The following is a 27,055-nucleotide window of genomic DNA, read 5'->3' on the forward strand; positions in this document are numbered from 1 at the left end:
CCCAACGTTCACTCCTAAATGCAAAATTCTCCCACTGAAATGATAAAGCGGCATAGCTAAAGCTGCTGTATTGTACCTTCAGCATATGGAATGTGTTACTGCAAGATGCTGTGATGGCCATGACCATGGATAGCTTAGGAAAGGATTCCAGATGAATATATGGCAAATAGTGTTTTCTGGGGTTGCTGGACATAGTAATAAAAGGGCACCCTCCTTGTGTTAGGCATATAGCACTGGTTTTCTCTGCTTGTGAAATTCCTGAGAGAGCTGCACTTTTAAAACATTTATTTTAAAATAAGTACCAAAACAACAAAAACCCTGCATCACCAACAGAGAAAAAAGATGAATAGTGATTATACAGTGAAAAAAGGAAACCTAGATATATTATAGTGACTAGGTAAACTAAACATGACAAAAGAAAAAAAACAGAAAAAATCCATGTCATAACTATAGAAAGAGGGACGCGGTGGCGCTGCGGGTTAAACCACTGAGCTGCTGAGCTTGCCGATTGGAAGGTCGGCGGTTTGAATCCGCGTGGCGGGGTGAGCGCCCGTTGCTCGTCCCAGCTCCTGCCAACCTAGCAGTTCGAAAACATGCAAATGTGAGTAGATTGATAGGTACCGCTTTGGCGGGCAGGTAACGGCGTTCTGTTTAGTCATGCCGGCCACATGACCACGGAAGTGTCTACGGACAAACGCCGGCTCTTCGGCTTTGAAACGGAGATGAGCACCGCCCCCTAGAGTCAGACACGACTGGACTTAATGTCAAGGGAAACCTTTACCTTTAACTATAGAAAACAATATAAAATTAATGCAATCCTTACATTTATTCTTCAATCTAGACCATATACCAATCTACAGTGTCATCTTCTAATTTGTAGAACACAGGAGATTTTTCACAACTAGATAACAAAGTAATTTCCTGGATCTTTTCCTTAAAATCAGGAAAATAAGTTTCTTTCCAGGTGCATCAAATTATCCTCTTTGCCATGCTCCAAGCCCTACAAAGCCAAAACTCTTGATGAGATGATGTAATCTGTATAAGAATATAAATCCTATATAAATATCAATCAATTTAATGAATAATTAAGGCTAACATCACACCAAGATCCTTAATTGTAATATTTCTTCCTAGCTGAAACATCTTCTTGATTAGCAGTAGTTAGCCAAACAGCAAACCAAAGGAACTGTAGATGTAGCTGATGTGGTAATTCCTATCTTCTGGTTCAGCACAGAGGCCTTAGTCCACCAGAATAGCATGATGAATTTCCATGTAAGTGGGTGTCATTTTGTTGAAGATACCAAGTTTGTTAGCATATTTTGCCATCCTTATTGTCTTATTATATGTGCTGTGAGACAGGAAGGTAAACATGTTTTCATAGAGTTAATGCCACATGCATTCTTTTCAGATGCACCTGTTGGTGTGGTGGTGGTGGTGTCGCCATAAGTGGAGTAGTTTAACATAAGAACATATGCTATGAAGTGCCTGAAGTTATAGCGGTGTTCTTGTTTTGAACGTCTTCTCCCTTTGGGTGGGCAGGCAGACAGACCAACAGACAGCCAGATACCATTTGAAGCATTTGTTGTTATTTTTGAATTTGAGGTTTTAATGGTTTACTATGGTAGATTCCAAAACAGAGTCTTTAGATTCCTAAAATAGAGTCCAGCTATCAGCTCCTTCACATTGAAAGCTTCATCTGTGTTTTTGGCAGGCTAAAAACTTTATCCAAAGTTTCTTTTGTCTCCAAACTTTGATTTCTTAGATAACATTTCAGAATTGATTTCCTTTGTAAGGGGTTTATTTTTAAAATGCATCCATAAGAAGTACAGCTAAAAGCACACTTGTACTCATTCATGTTCTTGAAGTGCAGTGGCTTAGCAGAGCCATATAGGAAGTGTATCCCAGTCCCCCTGGGTTTTTAAAGGGCTGTCACATGTGCGAAAAGCACTCATTGTTCTTCAGCAAGAGCTCTAATGGAATCTGGGCCTTCCGACGTCCTCGCTCGGTGCTGCTTGGCTCGGCAGTGGGAAGCGAGAGACAGTCTGGCTCCGTCAAGGAGTCTTTCAGTGGTGTCTGTGCCCTCCACGGTTCCAAAATCTCTGCCTGGCTTTTCCCACTGGACCATTCATTTATCAGGAAATGAAACTGGTTACAGAATTCCTTCTGTTGCCAAACCTCACTGACGAAATCTGGTTTGCTGTTAGCTTCAGAAATTACAGAGTGCATTCGCTGGCTCAGTCGTGCTCTGAAGTTCTCTTCTGACGGGCCTGAAAAGAAGCCCTGTTCTGTTGAGTTTGAGAGAGGAGCTTCAGCACGTTTGCCTCGATATTTACTCTCCAAATCTAAACAAAACTGGGGAAGTCATGCCCCTGACAGTTTTGACTCAGAAGCTGGGGGTGGGTGGGGGTGATTTCTTTGGTATTACAATGGAAGATGTTTCTTCCTTGAAACTGGAATGGTGTTGCCTGTTTGTACAGTCTTCTTAGCCAACCTGGGATTCTTTTGCTGCTCTAACTCAGTGGGCATGGGCTACCAAAGCAGGTTGTGCCATGAAACAGGTGATCTTGTTGATGCTAAAGCTAGATAGTGTGTTTAGTTAATATCTTGTAATAAAGGGCACCATCAGGGCAACTGCTAGTTAGGACAAGGGCTAAGAAGGCCAGCATGATTGATGTGTCATGCACATTCAATAGCTGTGGTTCTTTTCAACTCTGGGGTAGATGGAGGAAATAAAATGGGGTTCAAATTATTTTAGCCCGTGGATTCTGAGCCTGGTAACTCTGTTTGCAAAGATTGAAATTTTGAAAGGTTGCAATTTTGGTGCAATAAATGCTATAGAACCTTTGCTGAATCTTTGCAAGTATGGGGCTAGTTTGTCTGTAGGAAAACCAATAGATTTCCATGTAAAAGCTAAAATAAAATCATCAAAAATTATAAAACAATCCTTGTTTTACCAGTCATGAGTAGAAAAATTGCTTCCTAAAAAAATGAGGCAGGATGACCAGTTCTGGAAGCCATTTGTAATAGTGTGCATTACAGATCAAATCATTTGCTATCCGTTCTGGGTTAAGTACGTGCAAACAGTATTATTTGTGAATGGCACATATGTATAAATCAGAGCTTTTCCTGGAAAGCTATGCATGATTGGCAGCCCTGTAGGTTTGGAACCATTCATAATGTACATATATGTATGCATTTTGTCCTTCACGGTTCCAAGGGAAAGAGAAAGAGAAAGAAACCACACAGAGACACGCATGCATACATGATGCATCCCTAGATACAAGTGAAATGCTGGTTTCAACATCTGCAAACCATTCTATAGTGTGCGTAGCCTTTGTTTCAGGAGAAATTAGGCAAGCAGTATAAATATATTGTAAATGAAAAATAAAGGACTAGGAAACATTTTTGGATTTTATCACTTATTTGGCACTGAAGTCTATGTGCCAGAGAGCTCCAAATCTAAACCTCTTTCCTCAAAGTCTGGCATAAAATATAGTCTTGCCAACAGGGAATTGTTTCAGTGGCTTGATGTTCTAATGCAGCCCATGAGGTATAATGTTAACTACTTTTGTTACTTTCCAAAGAAATCCAAAACCTGTGTCCAGTATGAAGCTAATATACTGAAGTTAATATGCTGACTTTTGTCTTGGAAACTGCTTTCAAGATAATCACTGATGGAAGTGAGATAGATGGTAACAGAAGACAGGGCCTCCCATGCACTAGCCCCTTATTAGAACTCTTAAATCTTGTAGGCTATTATCTTTTAAGACAGACACACCAATGCACCTGGCATTCACTTGATTCATCCAACTACTGGAGTTTGCCATACTTCCTTGTTAAATATATATTCCCTGAGAAAGATAGCTTATCTTTTCTTAACTTATTTTTCTTGCAAGGTATCAGCTGCATTTGTATGCAGTGATAAGTCATATTTCCTTAGAATTTTCAACTATACAAGAACAATTATAAATGTTGGGGGGTTACTCAGTTCCTTTCATTTGAATCATCCTGTCAGCTGAAATGGCTTACCTGATGGCTTTGTGGGCAATTTATTGTTATGTGTGAATCAAAAACGACCTTATTCATCCATTAACACATCAGAGTAAGAAGCTGGATTTCTTCTTAAGAAGAGCACATCAGGAGTTCTTGAGTTGCATATGAGTTTCCCTGAGCTGCTCCTGCTGGAGGAAGAATTGAGCATGCTGTGCTCTTTCCCAAGTAACTCAGAATATGATTTACCATAGTTTCATAATGCATAATTCAACAAAAACAATAAACCAGGACCCCAGCATGCAGTGCAGTGATTAAAATGTGGAATTAGTTAGGGAAGCCCAGGTTTCAAGTCCACCTGCAGGTGTGGAAACTTACTGGGTGACATTAAACCAGTCACGCACTCAATCCAACCAAAATCGTAAGTCACGAGGATGAACGAAAAAGGGATGCCCACATAAGCCACCTTGAAATTTGGGAGAAGAAGCAGAGTTTCAGTCAAACAATGAAATTAGTTTCATTTTTAAAATGCAACTTCACTACTTTTATTTTAATCTACTCAGCATAAGTCCAGAAATGAATATATTCCAAAGCAATCTTTACAAACATATAGTCGTATTTATTTGCCTTGTCCTAGTTTAGAGGCTTAGTTTTGAAATAAATGTGCACTGAGCATTGGTCTTCCATAAAACAATTGGAATTCTGATTCCCTTTATAGTCCTAATTTGTTGCATTATCTCAACTATTTTTAACCTATTGTACACTCTTGTCGATGTTCATTTCTATTTTGTCTGCCTGCTATTCAGGGCATTGCTAACCAACTGTTCATAATTTCTTATAAATTGATTATAACCATTAATGTAGGGCTAAGATGTCATAATTTTAACTCTTATTTCATCAGTTTTATAATAGCTTGCATTAATCCCCATATTTTCCTTCCCTCAAAGAGCTTTATTTAGTTTTCATCTAGTCTTATGATCTGTTCCTGAAACCAAGCTATTTTACAGTCATGCTGAAGTTTTGGCTTGTTTATTTGGAATGACTCAGTGGAAAATTAAGGCTCTCGTAGCTCAACCTCTGCTCATGCACTTGAGTTCATCTCCCTAACATTTGCTTTTGCAGTTGGCTACTCTGTGACCCACTGAAGATGCTCAGCTGTCTTGTTTGCTGCTTCCTGTGATTTACAGAGGTCTCACAAGACCAGTCCTTGTCTGGTGCCAACTCTTGGCCTTGTTCAGTCTAGACCCTGTGGGGATAAAACCAGTTAAAATGAAGGCTAAATGAATGGTTCTGTCTTTCCAGGTAATCATCCATCATGGCATTGTTGAAAATAATCCAATATCATGTTTTCAAAGTTCTGGCTATTAAAAACAAATTTACATGCTTTTCTTCCGTATCTGAAGACAAAATAGTCCAGAGAGATGAGGCATTTTCTGAGAACGTACACAGAGGTCATATTGTCTTGGTCCAGCCCCGTTATCTCTCTACTTCCTCAAGCCAGAAAAATATAGGAGGCCTCGTTTTTGCTATAGATGAGGTAATTATTGCTAAATAGAGACCCTTTCATAATTATTACTAGTTCATAATTTCTATAAATCTCACTGTACATTTAACTTACTATCCTGAATAATGTTTGCACGATGATCCTGCAGGGCAGCACATGAATATTCTCATTTTAAATATAGCCAGTATTGTAAGTTCTTAAAGGCAAGTGATTTTTAAAGATGAATTTCAAACAAATATATTTCCTTCCCTATCACTGTTACCTGTGTTTTCTGAATTTATTATCATCTCTAGAATAAAGAAAAGAGGTGGACTTGAACATGGCAAGGGTGGTCCACAGAGGAGACAAGATTGTTTTTTTAAAAAAAGAAAAAGAAGAAAAACCATTTTAAGTATTCTTAAATTCCTAGCTCAGTCTTACATAATCACAGGAACATCATTGGTCTGACATTTTCCCATATGGGAAGACATGCAGCAAGTTTAAGCACATAGACTATTCTGCACACTATAAAAAAGGCTCAACCTATTGAAAATTTGAAAGAGTTGATTCTCCAAGCCTGGGTTTATTAAGAACATAGTTTTGATCATACATTGATTCAAAGAAAATGATGGGAGTAAAGCAGTAATAATGTAGTATTATATTATATGCAGAGTGAAAAGTAAACGTACAATAGCAGAAATCGTGGGAGGACATTTAGTATTGTTCAGGTTTGCAATCACCTTTGCAAAATTGTTAAAGATAACTGCATGTAGTTTGGGTTTTGTGTAGATAATAACTCAAATCCATAACTTTCTCAGAGTTCTGCCTCTGTTCCCTATCGTCTGGTATTTCTAACCATGTTTCCTTTATGGTGCAAGAATCAGAAAGCTCTATGGATTTGGTGCACATGGCAATTTCTCCAAAAGGATTAGTTAGATTGATTAAGCTAGATTCTAGTTGCTATGACATCCCTCCTTGAACATACCCAGATGAGGCAAAAAAAAAAAAAGAGATCTCTTCTTTGCAGGCCTTTAATTACAAATTTCTGCCTTAGAAGAAAGAAAAAAGGCATCTTCGTTCCTCAGGTGTCAGTATTTAAAAGAGCAGGGTTTCCTGTCTAGGTGATGTAGTCCGTAGATCCTTGTTAAAACTGAGTCACATACACAAAATTATTTATCCTTTTATAGCTTAAAAAGGGTGGGTTGATGCTTTCTTTAAGCACGAAGAAACTCAAGAAATTAAGTTAGTTGCACAAAGGTTTAGAACAAGAGATCTACAGATTTGACTAGCCTTTATTTCTGCTTGGAAGTCATTGGCAGATGCTGAAGAATTTGGGAAAAAGAAGCAGCAGATCTCATCCCATCTGATTTTGGACAAGAGAGAAGCAAGATAGATTTCTTACCATTCTGTCTGCTCTAAATTGCAGTGCAACCATGAGCTGCTGAGTTCCATAATCTTGGATTTCTGGAGGCTTAACAGGGTTGCAATGTCCCAATCTTTTAACTGATTAAAAAGGGGATTCTAATTATTCAGGCAACAGGTTTTAAGAACAATTTTATTAATTTTTAGCAGAAGCTCTTACAAAAACTGGAGAAGTTGGTTATAAACTTTAAAGAAGCAGTACCTGTTCCCTCTCAAGGCAGATTCCTCTTAAGTTATATTTGCTATAACTCCCACAGATGCATTATCTGAAAACAAATGATAGTGCTTTTTCTGTATCTTAACTACTGTTTATTGATATCTAGATTGGCTTGATTAAATGATTATTATCTAGGAGTTATTTATTCAGTCAATAGGGTTGATTATGGGCCATAGGGGGAATCCATTTGCAAACCTGAATCCTCCAGATTAGGAAAGGCAATGCAAGAGAAAACCTGAGACTGTAGGGCTATAAAGGAAAGTTTCAACTAGCTAGATACGTTATATGAAGTTGGGAAGATCTAAGATGGGTTTGTTAGTCTTTGACAGAATTATTGCCACAGAAACGGTACCTATGGATTAATTAGTGGAACACAACTCAGTTGACAATAGCACATCACTTGGTATGTGTATAGTGGATTTTTGCTGCCCCGGTTTGCCTAGCCTTCCCTAGTGATTATTCCACCTTCCTCAAGTTTAAGTGAGAGTGTACCACCCAAGTCTGTTGGGAAGAGAGTCCCCAATCTCAAGAGCAGAATTACATGCAAGTTACAGACAGCAGATGATCGCATCATTCATGAAGGTAGCCTCTGTCCCATTTGCTACCATGATGTGGGATTCATGGTCACATGGCTGAATAATAGGAGGTGTGCCTCACTGAATGCCTAAATCTGTGGGGTACTGGTTTAAAGTAGCAGTTCAGTTAAGAGACACCTTAGCAGTCATCTCCTGATATAACAGGCCCCATGGACCACACATCTCTATACATACTTGCAAATGCATACACACGCTAAAAAAAATGAGTGTCATAAAATGTAGGACTACAACTTTGAATAAAATTATATTATTTTAATTTAAGCAAGACATGTTTGTGTTTTTAAACTGTAACATCTGTTCAGTTGTATGAGATATATAGCATTTTCTTAGAAGTCAACATTCTTTTGGAAGGAGCAGGGGACAGTTTGTTCTGACGTTGCCCTGGACGGAGGCTGGAAGTAGAGGTCAGGAGACAAATGCATCGAGTCATTGCTGAATTTTATAAACTCTTGGGACTTCTCCCAATTCTGTTTTGAAATTTGCATGTCTGTGCTGTTGCATCCCTAGACTTCTCTGAACCAATGTGTAAATAGGCTCTGAATCAAACTCTAGCGTATTCTTCTCTGAAGAAAATGGGTCAGGCAGAGATTATCATCCTCTTTCCACTGCTAGGAAAAGGAGAGAAGATGAAGTTCTTCAGAGTTCATCATTACTTCAGTCTTGTTGGCATTCAGTTTTGTTCTGACTTGGCCACATCAGGTCCCCTTTCATGGCCAGACGCTGAGTCATCGCAGAGGCTGCAAGACGTGGGTCATACAGAAACTCAGGAGACAACTCTTTGTCATTGGGGCACTTGATGGGAGCTTATTCAAAGCAGCTCCAGCATCTTTCCTAACAGCCTCAAATCCATGCTTTTCTAAGTGGGGTGGGTAGGTGGCTGTCCCAACTGTCATGCCACTCTGGGGCATCCTTTCTAACAAGAGGCTCTATCTTTGAGGGGCTTAATTCAGATATCATGCCAAACTGTGTTATGTGCATCCCATAGTTAAGAGCAGACATGATGATTTGAGCTGTCAAGCATATATTTTAACACTCTGTCTATGCATTGAATTCCTACCTGATTGGCATTAGTATATAATGAAGGTCAGTGCTACAAGTGTTCTCATAATCCATACGGTCCTTATAGCAGGCATCCTTCTGTGGCTAATTGGCTGAGCTGACATGGATGGTGCCTAGTCAGCTGGATATGAATATTTTAAACAATTAAAAACATGCTCAGATGAAATGTTCAGTTCCTAAAGAAACTAAACTGGTCTGCAGTCTAGCTTTGGCAAGTGAGGGAAACATCCTTGGTTTGGCTCAGATTAAAAGCTACGCAGAGGACTATAATGACTAAGAAGAGATCTTGGCAACCAAGAGGCAGGGAGACAGGAACTGGAAGTATATGAAATAGATGTCTTATTTTGGTTGAGGAGTCTGAAGGAAAAAGGTCTGGAAAATGAGATGTGTAGGAAAAGGGTATTGGAAATGGCAAGTTGATAATTGTAAGGGGTTGCAAGGGAGAATATTATTTGTAAAGCAGTGCAAGAGTGGCAGGTCAAAAGGCAGGATTACAAAAAGTGAGACAGAATAGACTACTGTTTCTCAACTTTGGCAACTTTCAGATGTGTGGACTTCAATTCCCAGAATTCCCCAGCCAGCAAAGCAGAGCTTCTCAGTTCAGGAATGGGCACAATTGGTGCACAACACAAAGCTGTGTGAAAGGCTTCCTGGTCACAGCTGCCACCCATTCCTCAAACAGGAACCATGAGAACCCCCAAGTTGTGCATTGGTTCTATCTGTGCAGTGCAACCCCATTCTGAACAAGAGAGAGGGAATCCCCAGAACCGGGGGGGCTCTAAAACCCAGATCCCCACTCAGTGTTGCTGGGGTCGAATTGAAGTCTGTTCTTCCCCATCCAGATCCCCACAGCCTCCAGGCACAGACAGAAACTTCATGGAATCACTGGGGTGGCCAGAGTAGAGATATAAAGCTGGGCATCATCAGCATACCGATGATACCTCACCCCATGTCATTGGATGATCTTACCCAGGGGCTTCATGTAGACGTTAAAACAGGAGTGAGGAGAGCACCAAACCCTGCAGGACCCCACAAATCAGGGGTCGTGGGCTTGATATCTCCCCTCCCCTCTTTAACACTAGCTGGAACCAGCCCCGAAGTTTGATAAATGGGGAGCTTGAACCTTGGCAGCAAAATTACGTTGATTGAAACTTCTGCTGCCACCACAACCCTGTGACTTGCCTGAGGACCCAGTAGCAGTTTATGGGAGCTGAATTTCACATCCTGAGGTCTACATTCAGCCAACGTTTGAGTTGCAAGTTTTGGTCAAAGACGTGATGAGCAGCACTTGAGCTATTTCATCAATTCTCCTCAGGTTACCCAATTGTCATCCTAATGCGTCAAGATCCCCAGTGCCAGAAAGTCATTGGAATAGAAAGTTGGGTGGATGAAGGCAGCCTCTCTTATCTCGCTTTCAGTAGGTCACTATGGGAGATAATGAGAGAAGAACAAACCCCACATGGAGACTTGCTAGCATCCCATGACTCTGGAAAGATGCAGCAATGTTAAAATAACAAAACACACCCAACCCGGCCCGTAAGGCATGCTTTTCCTCCATCGCTATCTGCCTGTTGTTTCGGTTTGCTTTGCTTTGCTTTGCTTGCTCTCTCAGAAAAACGAACTCCCAAAGACTTTGCTCTTGTTAGACAGTCTCATTTCTCTGAACAGAAATGCATGTTTGATTTTTCACCGAGCTTGACGTCTGCCCTTCTGAACCCAGGCAGCAATTCCCTGTTTGCTTCTGGGACCTTCAGTTACTTAAGAAGTGAAGTGGGTCAGCCAGCCACGTACATTTTCCAATACACAAAGATTACGGAGCCAAAGGTCTGCTGCCTCTGTCGGGGCGTTAGTCAGCATGTCCTGAACTAAGACAGATAAGGACCCACTTCCTAGGCTGCCCTGATCAGAAAGTTAACAGCTGGTGACACTAAGTCTGTCTCTTGTTTCTTAAGTCATTGTTATCATCTTGTAATATTTACAGGTCTGGCTTGCTCAGATTAAAACGTCCAAAATCAAGAACGCCTCCCTTTGCAAACTTTTGCAACGGCTTGCCCCAGACGTTGGCTTTGGGGAGGGTCTTTGCTCAAGCAGAATGGGGGAGGTCGTGAGGAGCTTGGTACAGCCTTCAGGCGGCTTACACAAGGGGAGGGAGAGGCCCACTTTGGCTTCGGTGGTGCCAAGGCTGCAGCCAAAATGGGTCCCCGAGAATCCTTTCTTCTGCAGTAAATCTGGGAGGGAGGGAGAGAGTGGGTAGGGCAGGAGTTTCCTCTGGCAGATCAAGGCAGAGAGGGGGTGACACAGGCTGCATGTGGTCTTTATGGGTGCTGATGAGGGTGCCAGGTGTGACCTTTCCCCGTCTTGCCCAGAGCCCCATCGGCAGTGGCTCGCTGGGCCCTTTGCTGTGATGTTCCCTGGAGAAAGCGTGTCTGGAGTCTCTCCGTCAGAGAAAGCTTGCACGCTGACTCACGGGCCACTCCTTTAGGCACCCTCCACATGAAAAGGACTTTTTAATGCAGCCCAAAAACAGAAGCTATTTTTAAATGAGAAAAGAGCCTTTCAGCTTTCAGAAGACATGTTTGCTTAATCTCTGAAGTGTAAATGTGGTGAAACGGAGAACAGTCCCTGGTGCGCTCAGCCCCGGAATTGGTTTGGGCACACATTCTACCGGCCAGTGCTCTTCATGTGGCTGGGCTCCGTCTCTCGGCCTTGACGTGGGACTTGGAGATGCACGCGGTGGCATTGGAGGGAGGGGGAATGGAGGCTGGAAGCAGGGGGCAAGAGAGGAGGGGCTCAGCAAGGCTCAGTTCCCTTTTGAAGCTGTGATTTGAAAGTAGGTTACGTTACACCGTACTGAGCCGCAGACAGCATCTCTGCCGGGCCCGGGCACATCACCGTTGCACAAGGTGCTTTCTTGTTTTCTGCCACTAAAAATTGATCCGTGCTCAGAGGCCAGGGCTACTTTTTCTCAGACCGCGTAACTCATTCTCAGCATTGCGGTAAGACTGTGGCCACGCTTCATTTCATCCCTTTCTTATTGAACGTTGAGTCCCCACATTGGGGCAAGTGACAGAATAGGCTTGATTTCATTTTGCTCCCTGCAAAAGTCTCTTTCCAAAGCTCATTCAGACCTCTGAGGAGACCGGTCTTTCCCTTATGGGGTGGGGATGACGATGAAAAGAGGTTTGTTTACTTGCTTGCATGTATGCATGTTTAGTTACAGAGTTCCCAAGCCGCTTTGCATTATTTCTTTCCAACTTCCCACTGGGTTAGAAAGAATAAAGAAAACAGCCCAAAGAACTCCAGAATCTTGTCGAACTGGGTGAATGATTAATAACGATACGGCAAGTTTGGTTAAACAGGTAAATATAAAATAGCACATGCAGCAGCGCAAAACTGCAATGCAAAGTTCAGGCAAAATGTTGATGCAGTATGGTACAGCTGTGAAAAAATAAGAATCAAACAACAGCTGCCGGGATCATGGTGCCTTTCCGTTGGCAATATTATGTTCAGTTCCCTTTGTCGCACCTCAGAAACAAGTAAGTGAGAGATGGAAGAGGTGCAGAAAATGATTAGCTCACATATGAGAGAAGGTTATAACTTTGGGGTTCTTTTAGCTGAGAAAAGGGTTGGTTTTAAAAACAGAAATGATCAAAGTATATAAAAGAAAGATACATGGTTTTATGGAGAAAGTGGATTAGAGAAAAAACTTCCCTTATTTTCACAGTATTCAAGACGGGAGATGCAGTGAAGCCTGTAGTACTGCAATTTAGAGGGCACTAAAAGGGGAAATCAAACACATTTGAGTAAGAGAAGGCTATTATTGAGCATTAGATTAGATAAATCTCCCGGATAAGAGGAGGGAGGGAGGGGGTGCCTGCACGTAATTTTATCCACTAGGCAAGCAAAGAACTAATTACATGAAGAAGCATTCTCAAGTTGATACCCTGCACTGGAAGGAGGTTTTCTTTGTTGTGTTCCTGAGTTTCCAAAAAATTTTATCTTGCTTCATTTATTAGTCTTTTGGTTTTTTACCCACAAGAGCAAAATCATAACCACACAAAGAAACGTTGACAGCAGAATCAAAGCACAGAACATCCTCCGCATTTTCCCTGTTTGTTTTCCACCGAGCAACTGTTAAAAGTAAGAGGTCCTGCTGCTCTGAAGGAAAAATGAATGTCAAATGTTTTGTGTGAACTTCTTGGGGGTGAAGCTGGGGTTGGGGGCGGGGGTCCAGAATCATTGCATCAGAGATGTTTTAATTGATTTCTGTGTCAGTCTTGAAGTGCAAAAATAATTGTAGGTGGGCCTGTTGAACTTTAGACAGCATTTTTTCCTAAAAGAAGAGTATACCTTATATAAATATAAAAAACAGTCTATTACTGTTGGTCTTCATCTGTGTACCTGGAGATCTATGCATGCCCAGACTGTTACATTTTCCAACAAATAAGGATTGTTTACCTGCACAGTTATCACACAGACTTCTGCATGTGCACAAAAACCACTGGATTATGTTGATAAATGTCAGTCTTGCAAAGACAATTTTGGGTTGGGAAATGCCCACGTTTTGCTTTCAAGCAGTTTATGCGGGATTTATGGTAGTTTATCGGAACCCATTTGGTGCAGTGGTTAAAGACAGTGGCCTAGAAACTGGGAGACCATGAGTTCTGGTCCTGCCTTAGGTTGATCTTGGGACCAGCCATCTGGGTGACCTTGGGCCAGTCCCTCTCTCTCAGCCCCAGGAAGAAGAAGGCAATGGGAAACCACTTCCAAAAAATCTTGCCAAGAAAACTGCAGGGACCTGTCCAGGCAGTCACCAGGAGTCAAGACTGACTCAAAGGCACAATAATGCCATTTGTAAAACAAACTAAATACTTGAAGAAAGCAGAAAGTGGTCTAGATGATAATACCTAAAATCTGGCTGTATAGTTTTGTAAGGGTTTGTAAGAGTTTGTATGATCCATATAAGGCATTTTATTTTGAATGAGACAGTGAATCTACACAGCATTGTACCCTTTATTATCCTCTGGTACCTGAGATGCTTTTTTCCTAGAGATGCCAAGGTTCAGGGCATTTTAGCACCAATCTCACAGTGCAGGGCTTTCATAAGAATCACTTATCTAAGTCAAGGCACTGATCTTTATTCGCTGTATAAAGTGTTGGCATTTCTATGAAGAAACAGTGAGTAAAAAAAAAAGAGGATGTTTTTGCTGAGAAAGCTTAAGCTGCTCTTCCACACAAATCCCTCACAAGGGAGCATTTGATTTTGGTTTCATGTCAATAAAAGTTGTCCCCAGCAGTTCCCTGATAGATTCCTCTCCCTTTGTGTGATAGGATGGGATGACATGTGCAGTGGCTCAGTTTTTCATTACAGGAAAATGCAGCTCTTCAGATTACTGTGTTTTCAATTTTTAATTCCCCAAAATAAAAAAAACAAAAAAAAAACCCCACAAAGGGATTATATTTATCTTCCAGAGCAGTCAATCACTTTGTGTGCTTAATGGGGTCACAAATGCTTCAGCGAGGTTGGGCACTAAACCCCACATTTATGCCTTTTTTGTCAGTAATTTATTGCTTATTTGTTTATTGGTATCCTGTCACTTTCCTCAGCTGTTTCTCCAAATACCTCCCTTGAGACGGAGGCCTCCTCAACATTTTTTGTCACATAGCATAACCATTCTTTGCTGGCATAAACCCATAACAAAATTGTTTTAATTCCCTCCCAAAAATGACAAAGCATCAGTTTATTTCCCAGCGTTGCCCCCATCCTGTGCCATAGACCCGGAGCATCCAAAACCTCTTCCTCATTTCCCACACGGCATGTTCTTTTGTCTGTGTCACGTAAATGCACAGTTCTTCTTTTCCTATTTTTGCTATGAAGTTTTTCTCTATTATCTATTTACATCCCTTCTTTTTTAGGGTTTCCCATTCAGAGCATCACTGAATACTGTGCATTATAAAGCATATGGGCATTCTTTTGCTGATAGAAGTAGAAGTAGATCTAATAAATGGATTTATTTCTCTATTTTATGCAAGTCTTCCTTTGGAGGTAATTAAAATGTATCTATGTATCTGTTTGCCTGCATTTGCATCAGGCTTATTCATACGACTTTACACAACTACCAAAATATGAAACTAAACCATACACAAAATTACTGTAAAATAATTCTTATTAAATATAACTATTAAATAATGTTAGCATTCAAGAAATACTGTTTATTGTTCAGTTTACTGCTGGCCCTGTAGAAATGAAATTAGGATATTAATATCCTGATCGCTTTCAGGCTATCCTGTTCTTTTTCATCCAATTTGGAAAGGAATGTAGCATCTCAATATGGACAGGATCCAGTCAAAATAATAAAACACTTCCAAGTGCTATTGGATTCCGTGGGAAAATGGGAAGCTCATGTGTGTTCACTTTCCCCACTGAAATAAATGAACTGAAAACATGTTCAGCTTTTCCATAAGAAACCTGGTCTTGTCCCTTTCTCTTCAAAACTGTGTTCTATGTGGATTAGTCCCACATAAGTGTGCCCTGAATTGCAGGCTTGGTGGGCTGTCACCTTACGCAATTCTTATTTTGTTCTGTAATACCAGCCTAGGAGCAATATACTGAACTTCATTTGGTTAGCAGGTTAACTTTTATTTGTAGCCCAGGTAACTTGGTAATGGCCTATCTGACCTCTTGAAAGTTCAGTCCCAATACATAATTTATATGGCACATTGTAAAAATAAAAAAGCAGATTTACAAGAACAAGTTGGTAACAGTAAACTCCTTTCCAAGTGTTTCATGTCTGTAACTTGACTTATATAACTGAGGCTTCCCCATGGCTATGAATTTTGTTGTTTATTCGTTTAGTCGCTTCCGACTCTTTGTGACTTCATGGACCAGCCCACGCCAGAGCTTCCTGTCGGTTGTCAACACCCCCAGCTCCCCCAGGGACGAGTCCGTCACCTCTAGAATATCATCTATCCATCTTGCCCTTGGTCAGCCCCTCTTCCTTTTGCCTTCCACTCTCCCTAGCATCAGCACCTTCTCCAGGCTGTCCTGTCTTCTCATTATGTGGCCAAAGTATTTCAGTTTTTCCTTTAATATCATTCCCTCAAGTGAGCAGTCTGGCTATTTCCTGGAGGATGGACTGGTTTGATCTTCTTACAGTCCAAGAAGAGGCACTCTCAGAATTTTCCTCCAACACCACAGTTCCAAAGCATCTATCTTCCTTCCCTCAGCCTTCCTTATGGTCCAGCTCTCGCAGCCATATGTTACTACAGGGAACACCATTGCTTTAACTATGCAGACCTTTGTTGTCAGTGTGATGTCTCTGCTCTTAAGTATTTTATCGAGATTTGTCATTGCTCTTCTCCCAAGGATTAAGCGTCTTCCGATTTCCTGACTGCAGTCAGCATCTGCAATAATCTTCGCACCTAGAAATACAAAGTCTTTGACTGCTTCTACATTTTCTCCCTCTATTTGCCAGTTATCACTCAAGCTGGTTGCCATAATCTTGGTTTTTTTGAGGTTTAGCTGCAAGCCAGCTTTTGCACTTTCTTCTTTCACCTTCATCATAAGGCTCCTCAGTTCCTCTTCGCTTTCAGCCATCAAAGTGGTATCATCTGCATATCTGAGATTGTCTATGAATATGAATATATGAATATGAATGAGATTGTCTATGAATATCTGAGATGGCTATGAATAGTTACATTATATTATCTAATATTAATTTCTAAAATCTACAAAAGGATTTGGCTTACATGTTGAATGAGAGTGGAAATTACCTACCATATTTCTCCTTCCTTTATTTATAATATTTCTTGGGATTGGGGTCAATCGCCTTTCTGCTGTATATGAATGTTTTCCCCCTGGATTTTATATTAGCCTATAGGTTTTTATAAATTGTCATAATACATATCATTCTAATAGAAGAGAATATATGTAGCTCAGGGTTGAACTGTGGAATACTTGTTTGCTTGCAGACGTTTCATTACCCAACTAGGTAACATCATCAGTGCTGGTGAGTGTGGGGTTTGCTCCTGTTAATGTACAGTCGCTTGCCCTGCCAGTGTCGGTGGGGTGTGGTTTTCTCCTTGGTAGTTCCTTGATTATGTAAGTATAATTATATAATTATAATAAACAGGTGGTATTCCTCAACCGAACTAGGAGGTGGGGGGGGGTTTTTTTGAGCTTCGTATATTTTCATGTATCTGTCATGATATGGTTCGTCCATTTTTAGCAAAGATGTACCCAGAATAGTTAAACTCTATAAAGCAATGGCCCAGTTGAAAAACCAGACTTCGGTTAAGCATATATGGCCAGTGGCCTGTTGGTGTTCCTGGGAGAATGGTCCCAAGTCTGGGTAAGGAATTCCTAGGGTGCTATATAGCATTAGACCCATGTTACTTCAACTCTCTTGCATCCAGGAATTGTGATCATGTGGTCTCCTGTGTCGTGCTTCAGTTAACAGAACAATGGACTTGGGAGTTCTTCGTTCATGTCACTGCTCAGCCAGAATCCAGCCTTTTCTCACTTTGCTGCATGGGAATTCCATGCAGTCCCAGCCTATTTAGCTGGAAGATGCCAGCTTGGGAAGGCTGACATCGTCAGTCAATCAATCAATCAATCAATCAAACAAACAATCTTAATGAAATTAGATACTGACTGTACTGTAGATGTTAAAATTCCCATGAATATTTTGACTGGGTATGGTAGATTCGCCAATAACTATGCCATAAATCAATAACAAAGAGCAGCAGCTGAAGGGTGTGCTGGAGCGAGGGGGTTGATCTTTGCTAAATTTCCAGATTGCCAGAGAGCCCTAGGAAAGTTCCTTCGCACAAGGAGTTTTACTGTCTGTGGAATCTTTCTCCTGCTTCTACATAAAGCCAGCAACCCCTTAAATGAGAAAACCCTGGAAACTGTTCCCGAAAGAAAACAGTGGTGGGCTCCATTACTAGCTTTCCGACAAGCCTCAGTCACTGTTTCCTTGTACCCTCAATCATAATGAGCTACGCAACAGTGAGTCTGGAGATAGAGCAGCAAAAAAAGTAGTTATGGAAATCCATGTTTAACTCCAGTGAGTCTGTAGCATAAATCGTGGAGGGGGGTGGGGCAGGGAGGGAGTTCCTCTTTTTCTGGTCTTCTGCTTTAGCATTGAGTCTGGAGTGCGAATCGTTCCTTTGCGTATCAGCAGCTCCAGTTTTGTCATGCAGTATCTGTAATGTGGCTGCTCTTGTTAGCCGAAATAGGCAAAGAGGTGAGAACCATTTGGAACACAAACAGAACTCTTCTGCCAAAATAAAATAAAATAAAATTATTTGGAGGCCCAGAAGGCTAACCATCCTAGGCTTAGGAAGTTGATAGCATATTGGCATACAGGAGGAGAGGAGATAAACAAATGAAATGGACAAATGTTTCTTCGAAGAAATACGCCATAATGGCTTTCCACTGCTTTCCTTAACAGTTGGAGTAACTCACAGAATGCACAGCAAATTCTGCAGGCAGCCAAAGCACCCGGTGTTCTTCACAGATGACAGAGCTGCTTTTCTCAAACCAGAGTTTTCAGTTCATGTATCCCAGCACGATTTCTTCTGGCTGACATCTAGGGGAATTTCCACTTTCTAGGAGCCATATTTATCAGGAGCTGGCGTACCAATGTGGTGTGCCCTAAGGATATACTAGGAGCAGGAATTGTAAACTACTTAAAGGAAGATTTGGAGGGGGGGGGTATGGTATGTCTGTATAAGGGACGGGTGGCCATGAGCCTGGTTCTTTAAATTCATTTAGCATTCAGATTATAATGAGTTGCATAGCTTGCCTGCAGATGAAAGTGGATAGATCCTGCTTTGCCTTGTAAATTTCCACTGCTCTGCTTCGTCTCTCTTGACTATGAGTTTTTCCATGGTTGATGTCTCGTCTTTTAAGTCCAAAAAAGGCATAAAGATATTATCAGACAGGCATGGCTGCATACCATGCGGACACTTCAACCGAAACATCTCCCTGTTTTTGTGGAGGCGACTCTCTGTCGAAGGTGGGGGGTGGGGGGAGGAAAGTGGTACAAATACTGCTTGTGAATCCTACAGTGGGGGAGGAAAGTACTTATAAAGTTCAGTAGGATATCCAGATTAACTAATATTCTTGAAACGAGAATGGCACAACCATTCCAGAAAATCTGAACCATTGAATAACACTCCCTCCCCTCATTAAAAGAAGCCTGCTATTTCCAGAAATTCAAATATATGGCTATTGAATGGTTTTGCCCAAATCATTCAAAATAAATAAAAATTACAGCTTTTTCCAGCACACATAAGTTTTCCCTTTCTGTACCTTATTTCCTTCTGAATATCCTAAAAAAAAAAAAAAAAAAAAAAGTGCAGACTAGTCCTTGGTAAAGCAGCCATGAAGGCCTTGGAATAGATATTCAGATGCCGTGATGTGTCTATACCTATAAAGATCAGAATCGTGCAAGCCACAATATTCCCTGTGACACTCTATTGAAGTGAAAGTTGGACTTCAAAGCAGCAAGATAGGAAGAGTATTGACACTTTTGAACTTTGGTGTTGGAGAAGACTCCTGAGAATACCGTGGACAGCCAAGAAAACAAACCAATGGATCATTGAACAAATCAACCCAGAGTTCCTATTCGAGGCACAAATGACCAGGCTTAAATTATCCTACTTTGGACACATTATGCAAAGACCCAGCTCTCTGGAGAAGGCTCTGATGATGGGAAAGGGAAGAAGAGGGTGGATGGACACATTTACAGTCGCAATGGGAGGCACCACTGGAAGATCTAAAAGACCAGGTTAGGGACAAATTGTCATGGAGAATATCTATGTGGCTGCTAAGGGTCGACAATTATTTGATGGCATGTAATCAACCAAAAAATCCTTATATCAATGAACCAGAACTCTAGGTTGTCCTGGAATTAATTGCAGAGAGGTATTAAGATTTCACAATGGCTGAAAAAGGACTTTAATTGTTCAGTGTAAGAGGGACCTTCATAGTGGATCAGATCGAATACCAAAATTAACTGAATTGTAGATTCTGCAGAACAGAGAGCAGTGACCCCTTGACAAAGCTTCTCCGTAGGTCAGGAAAAACAAATGGGTTTGCAAATTAGTCTTCGTAACATTCACCTAGAAGTGTTTGTCATGAAGATATAAGAGAAAGGCTTATTATTTTACCCATCAGCTATATATTCACATGAGACTGGTAGCGGAATGGTGCCCACTATTCTAGCAGAACAGTGAGATGATCCTTGTGCATATACTGCTAATCAGATTGAGGACCCTCCAAATCTGCAATCTAAACGGTACGTAAGGGACCTGAAATTTAGGTAGTCTACGTTTTTCATGTTTCACCATATTATACGTTGTCACTGTCTTCCATTCTGGCCCTAGGTTAACTTGCCAGGAGTGTTGTGGGGAGGGGGAAGAGAAGTAAGCTGCTGACTCCCAATGCTATTTCTCCTTTTCATGTGAGTGGAGTGGCAAATGTCCTAAAACAGGCGTCTAGAATCAATAATGAACCAGATGGTGCTGGCAAACAGAAACTTGTTAGAGCCAAGGCAGATGTGTTGATGGTTCATGACTCAAGAGATCGGGGTGTTGAGTTCAGCGAGGTTGCGGTGAAATTACTAGACCTTGCTATCTACACCCAGGTGTACCTATCATTGACTACTGTACCTTCTGCATCTCCTGCTAGGAAACAGTAGCCCTATCACAATTAGGTAGGCCCAGCATTCATAGGGCAAGGCAGACTTTAAAGGGATAGCATGGTTTTAAGTTGTTTACGAGGCAGAGAAGACTAGGCTGACATGGAGAATTGCTCCAACGTTATACTGCCTTTCAGATAGGACGTTAAATACCTGAAGCTTTGAGCCTCCCCACTTGCCACTCCCAAATAGCTCAGTCTTGGTTCAGTTGCTTCTTTGTGCAGCCCAGCTCTCCTCCTTGCATTCTGATCCTCACATGGGGCAAGTAGCATTCCCATGGGCTAGATGGAGGAGGCTTCAGATGAAGGTCTGAATCAAAAGAGTCCTTCTTTTGGGGGAGATGGGCGGTAATTAAATTTGAATAATAAGTAAAAAATAAGGGCAAGAAGTAATGGGTCCTCACACCTTCTCACCATTGGTGCTAGAACCAGTATGCCCTAGGTCTAGCTGCCTGAGTGGTCGTCCTCTGAGTGGTCTTCCACTTCAGCCAAGTAGAGGAATTTGGCCACCTCTGAATAGTTCTTCCCAGTGCTTAAATTTGATTGGTGCCCATCAAATTTAACCATTCATTGTCTAAAGTTCTAGAGTTTGAATAGTTTAGACTGAAATTGCCTAGAGCCACATGGGTTGATCCAGGCTCTGCTTCCACCTTTAAAGATTAAAGCGGTGGCTGCTGGAGACAAGGCATTCTCAGTCATGGCACCCAGATGGTGCAGAGATATGGGGGGCGGGGGGCATCATTTGTTGAGTTAAACAGTGCTGAGTAGTGTGGCAATGAATACCAGCTGCGGCTTCTTCAATCTGCTACTGCCGTTTTATTTAAAGTTAGTTTCGTTTTTCTCTTAATATGTCTGAATTTCTTATTATTGAAATGTTACCATCGTTCCTTTGAGACTACTTTTGCAGAAACAAAACTCCACTGTAAAAATGGAAGTGGTCTTTCACAGAAGCTATAATCAAATTCAGTGTTTCTCAACCTTGGCCACTTTAAGATGGATGGACTTCAACTCCCAGAATTCCTCAACCAGTGTGGCTGGCTGGGGAATTCTGGGAGTCGAAGTCCACTCATCTTAAAGTGGCCAAGGTTGAGAAACACTGATCTAACCTTTAACACACCCCAGTGGCATTTTGATTCTAAGCCACATCAAATCAGCCTTCTCCAACCCAAGGCACTGCAAAAATTGGCTGGGATGTCAGCTCCCAGAATTCTTAGCCATCCAGGCTGGAGTCATTACCAGCCGATCTGGAAGGCCCCAGGTTACAGAAGTCTTCATTAAACCTTATGGAGCAAAGCCATATGTGATTTTCTCTTACTAATTTTGAGATTTTTCTCTTTTTTTAAAAAAATACTTTTTTTTCTAAATGCACTAAAGCAGGGAAGCAATGTCTGTCTCTACAATGCATCTGTTTGCAGAAACTTCCTGTGGTTGTGCATCCGATCACAATCTTGATGGCTCAGACAGTCTGGTAAACTTTGGACCCGTCTCGCTGCGTGTCCCAACCACCGGCTCAGACATCTGAGACAGGGGAAATCTCTGTGGTTGATTAAAGGAGTAATAATATTACGAAGGCCTGGGACCTAGGCTGGCCTAGATTTGTTGGATCAAAAGTACTTTTGACTCACGTGCATGACAGCAAATATGCAGAAGAGTTTCAATTTGGAAAGAATATGTTATATTGATTGCTTCTTTGATGTTTAGGCTATACTGTTTTAATGAAGAAGCAGCTGTTTTTGCTGATTTCTCTTGTCCAAGAAGATCTCCTAATGATGAACTGTAATCCTGTACATTTGCCAAAGGTTTGTGGCACCCTAGATCAGAGGTGCCCAAGGTCCATCAGCTTGAGGATTTTGCCGTTTACAATGCTCTAGGGACCCATTTTTCCCCTTAAAACTTCTCCCCCCAATGAAAAAAAAAAGCCCACCGTCTTGGGGATAGTACAAAATAGATGCTGGTGCCAGAGGGTCCATGTCATAGCACTATGAAGAGAAAGTCTTCTGTTTCCTGTCATTGTGCAGATAATACCTAGCCCTTTTTTCAGGGCACAGCTAGGCAAGACTGTCTTACGGTTGGGTCTCTCTCATTTTTAAAGGGGAAAATGTTGCCCAGGAGATACACTTCACATGCCTGCTATGAAGAGCATGGTTAGCATGAAGAGAGAAATCCTCCCCACATCAGCATTTTTCCATCTGACACGTCTGTGTCTTCACAGGTGTACATGTTACAAGTAGGGATGGATGTTTTTTTAAATTATCTGCATTTTTTTCAAACATAAACTCTTTTCATTCTGTTTGCACATCAGAGCTTGGGGGATTGATTGATTGCAAAAGACTTCATGAGCATCTATATGCATTTTGTGCCCATGGTCATGTTTGATTTTTGTGTACATTTTTACTAATACGTGGATTTTTAAGCATTTCCCTCTGCTATGTCTACATATTTTGAGGTACAATTTTCTTTAATGCATATTTTTTTAATTGGAGTATTGTATTGCAAAATGCAGAGAAATCTGAAGGCCCAAAGAATTACAGCTTCCCACTTTGCATTTTGGTTTAGAAAATGCAATTTAGTTTCCTTCATATTTAAATATGAATTAAACCCAGTTTCATCCCTATCCATGCATGAAATAAAGCATCTAAGTACTTAAATTTCATAAGTGATATAGTTGGGCAAAAAGTTATTGGAGGTCAAGAGGCTGTTTTCAGAGGTAACTCCCATTTACATTTATCTTTTTAAAATAATTCCATAATCCAAGATTTAGCCAAAAGAAATCACTTTTTGTCACTTGGTTTTCAATGAGGAATGGTAGGCACACAAATGAATATTTTTTATTAGATTTGGTGAGCTAAAAGAGCACTGTATTAATTTGCACACACAACCTCTACATTGTCGTAGAGATATAAGGAGGGGTGAGCATTTTGACTGCCAATAATTACTCGTCACAAGCAACCAGCCCAGGATACGTTCCAGTCTAGGAAAATGTCTGATAAAATCAGTGACTCCATTATCATCTGTCAGGTGCTTTCCATCTTGGAAAGTGAGATTGGCTAGAGTTCTCCAGTATTTGACACCACAGCAAGGGTGCTTTTTCCTTGTTTGGATAGATCTGGAATATATATTGTATTTACCACAAAAATACTAATTGGTTGGGTTGCACAATACTACAGACCAAATTAACATTGAGTTGAGTAGCTGTGGTTGTGGGGAGCCAGTTCTCTTTTTTCTATTTATTACTTATTAGAACATATTTATTTATTTATCATATTTATACAGCCGCCCATCTCACGAATCATGCTGATTGAGATTTGTTAATCCATGTTTAGGATTTAGTGTATTGCCTGAACCCAACCAATGTGCTTCAGAATCAACCTGTCTTTTTTAAAAAGAACAAAATTAGGAGGAGAGAGAGAGATTGAGATCAACATTCTTCTTCTCCATTTATTTTTCTGGCCACTGATGATCATTTTGTGTCCCTAAATGTGTCTGAGCAGTAGGCAAAGGTAGCACATCTGCTTTGGAATTCATCATCCTCGGGGGAGGGACCCTCTGATGTAAGCACTCTGCAGGCATGGTCCATCTCTAGGAGTGTTTCAGACAACTCCTTTAGGCAACCTCCTAGCAAAAGTATGAAGAAACATGATTTGACGGTGGCATCTTTTTCAAGGCTTAATTTGGCCCCGAAAAGGGAACGAAGTATTTTTTAAATGAACAGATTAACTTCTAAATTGGTCTGAAGTGATTGGGGGTTCTTTGCATAAAAGGTACATGCATTTATGCTTCGGATTTGTGAACTGTATATTCTGAGTTAAGTCTCTGATGAGTTCTTAAATTAGAACAGAACCCAGGATGTCATCAGACCTTTTCTACTGGAATCCAAGGGAGTTGCCATGATTAAATCACACCTTTAGAGAGAATGTTTCTAGAGTCAGCAGTTCCAGATGATGTGCTGGTCTTTGGGGTTGCCTTTTATAGGTCATCCTAGACATAATTATTGAGAATTCAGTGTGGGCTTAGTATATCAAAAGCTTGGTGACTGTCCTTCACAACCAGATGAGGGACTTAGATGGTGATAATGCTTTATTTAGAGCAGTGTTTTTCTCAACCTTGACAACTTTTAAGAAGTCTGGACTTCAACTCCTGGAATTCCCCAGCCAGCATGCCAGCTGGGGAATTCTGGGAGTTGAAGTCCACCCATCTTAAAGTGGCCAAGGTTGAGAAACACTGATTTAAAAGAAGGGCTTTGTATACCATCTAAAGAAAGTGACTTCCTTTATCTTGGAATTCAATCCCACAAGAGTCTACATTCTGGCTTCCAGGGACCAATATTAATGGCAAAAAGGCTCAAGGTCTTTACTAACATTTCCTTGCTTAAGTCACAGTATGACTACTTATCCTTAGATTCCTTTGCATCCTGGTAAGTTGTAAAGTGGGATGTAGTTTATCCTTCGAAACAATTGCTGAAATGTGGCTTTTATCTGAACTCCTGCCAATCCAGTGACACAGACACAATATAGAATTGAGAAATCAGATTAAGGAAAGAATAAACAGGAAACAGAGAGATGCTCAGTAATGTTTCTTTTTCCCTTTAAGTCCATTCCCGCATAAAGAAACAGGCATAATTCTTCCTAAAGTTGCCAGAAAACCGATAACTGCCCCTTTTTTCCAGTCATTGCAAATTTGGCAGTCTTGCCACCTTTGAAGAAAAACTGTCTCAAAGGTACAGAGGAAATGGCTGTTGGCTCCAGACCAGGGAAGAGCAGGATGTGAAGTTTCTTCTTAACATTTTCTTCCAAGTGGTGAATAATCGCCCATGGGTGCAGGGTGTTTTGCAAAGGATAGAGTTTGGGCAGAGTTCACAGGATGCTGGAATGGGATGCAGAAGCCGAGCAAGAACTGAGGCAATGCACGCGACTCAAGGCTGGTTGGTCCTTCTTCCTTTTCCATAGACGATGGGGAAGTATTAGGAGAGTGAAAGGAACTCTAAATGCTATGCTCCACCTGGAACATGGAACAAACCTGTTCCATGGCAGTCAGTCCCTTCTTCACTTTCCAGGTTTGCTTCTAAAGTACCTGAGGAATCCATCAAGACTTGCTCTGTCACCAAACCTGGCTTCCTAGAAGAAGCTCTTCAACTTCTCATCTCCTTGAGGCCTCCCTGTTTTCTCTGCTGACCCTCTTCTTTCTCCTTTGCAGAAATTCCCAGAGCTGAAGTTCAAGTATGTGGAAGAGGAGCAGCCCGAGGAGTTCTTCATCCCATACGTCTGGTCCCTCGTGTACAACTCTGCCGTGGCCCTTTATTGGAACCCCCAAGATATCCAGCTTTTCACCAGGGATTCGGGTTGAAAGGCAGAAGGAAATGCAAGTTTATCTTGCCAGACCCTCTCCTAGAATGTGTCCTTTCCATCTGAGGTCTCCTAAGAAGGATGCTTGTTACTATTGTACAGTCCCACTGTTGTTTTCTTGGGGGCATGTTAGAATCTGGAACACCACGTGAACTCCAATAAGATTATATGCTAACCTTTATCTATCTATTTGTAAAGCCAAGAGCCAGTTTTTCCATTGGCGCTGGCTGTTGGGTTGGAAGCACCCGATGCGAGGTGAGATATCAACAGCAATCAGCTTTTGGAAAAAAGAAAAATAATGTAAAGTGGGCAAATGTGAGAAAATATATTTTGTTTTGGGAAGTCAGCATTTGCAAGTTGATTTTCTTCATGTTTTCTATAAGCGTGTCTGCACATCTCCTCCCCTTCGGGCTTTTGCTGTGGGCTTCAAACTTGATCTTTGCAGTGCTGGTTCCCCTTTCATGCTGTGTGTCATGGAAATGTCTAAATTAATCTTGTGGCGTTAATATTTTCAAAAAAAAATGCTTCATTTTGGAAGGCACTAAAAATGGCATTCCTCGCTCTCCGTATCTAGAAAAGTCTAAAAAGGTTAAGAGCTCACACTTCGTGGTTTCAAGAGTGCTATTACACAAGTTGATTTCTCCAAAATTTCACTACTTCTCAACCCCCCAACACACGCACACACACACATACTTCTTAAACTTCTTTCAGATAAGTTGCAGCTTAAAATGCAATTATATTTATTTCCATCTGCAGATGTAGAAATAACTGCAGAGCGTATGACTTCAGTTTTGCACAGAGACAGATTTGGGGATGCGGCAATACGAGCACTGAGTCATCAGCTTTTTAAAAATTGAAAAGTGGACTGATAATAGGAGAAATATTTGATGCAGTGTTTGGATTTTCTTTTTCTTTTATAGCTCTTGGTCAAATGAGCTGAACTCATTATAAGATTTCCTGCAATCCTCTCCTTCAAATAAATGACTGTTGACTGCATACTGTGGAAGAGTCAATGTTTGAAAGGGGCAATTTGAAATGACAAATTAGAACAGTTGAATATTTTTCCTGAGCAAACCTCAGCGGAACAGCTGATGCTGGAAATGGCTGAATTCTATTACTTTTAGTGGCTGTGTGAGAGAAGGTCAAGCTTTTTGAGCAGGGCTGTGCCGCACTTTGGGAAAAAAAATTTGGGGCATGCAGGGGTATGAATGTAGCAGCTGTCTGCAACTCTTTAAAGCA

The 27,055-nt window shown here is 41.1% G+C and overlaps 1 protein-coding gene across 2 annotated transcripts in view; it reads left to right on the forward strand.

The window, feature by feature from the left end:
• Nucleotides 1–26,812, forward strand: part of DYM (dymeclin) — a 193,211-nt gene extending 166,399 nt beyond the window's left edge. For both annotated transcript variants that reach the window (XM_063295837.1, XM_063295838.1), the window contains one exon: nucleotides 25,668–26,812. In XM_063295837.1, the coding sequence (XP_063151907.1) occupies nucleotides 25,668–25,817 (150 nt within the window). In that variant the 3' untranslated portion in view covers nucleotides 25,818–26,812. The remainder of the gene's footprint in view (nucleotides 1–25,667) is intronic.
• The last annotated feature ends 243 nt before the right edge of the window (nucleotides 26,813–27,055 follow it).

The sequence above is a fragment of the Candoia aspera genome, chromosome 2 (genome assembly GCF_035149785.1).
Source record: "Candoia aspera isolate rCanAsp1 chromosome 2, rCanAsp1.hap2, whole genome shotgun sequence".
Classification (NCBI taxonomy): Eukaryota; Metazoa; Chordata; class Lepidosauria; order Squamata; family Boidae; genus Candoia; species Candoia aspera.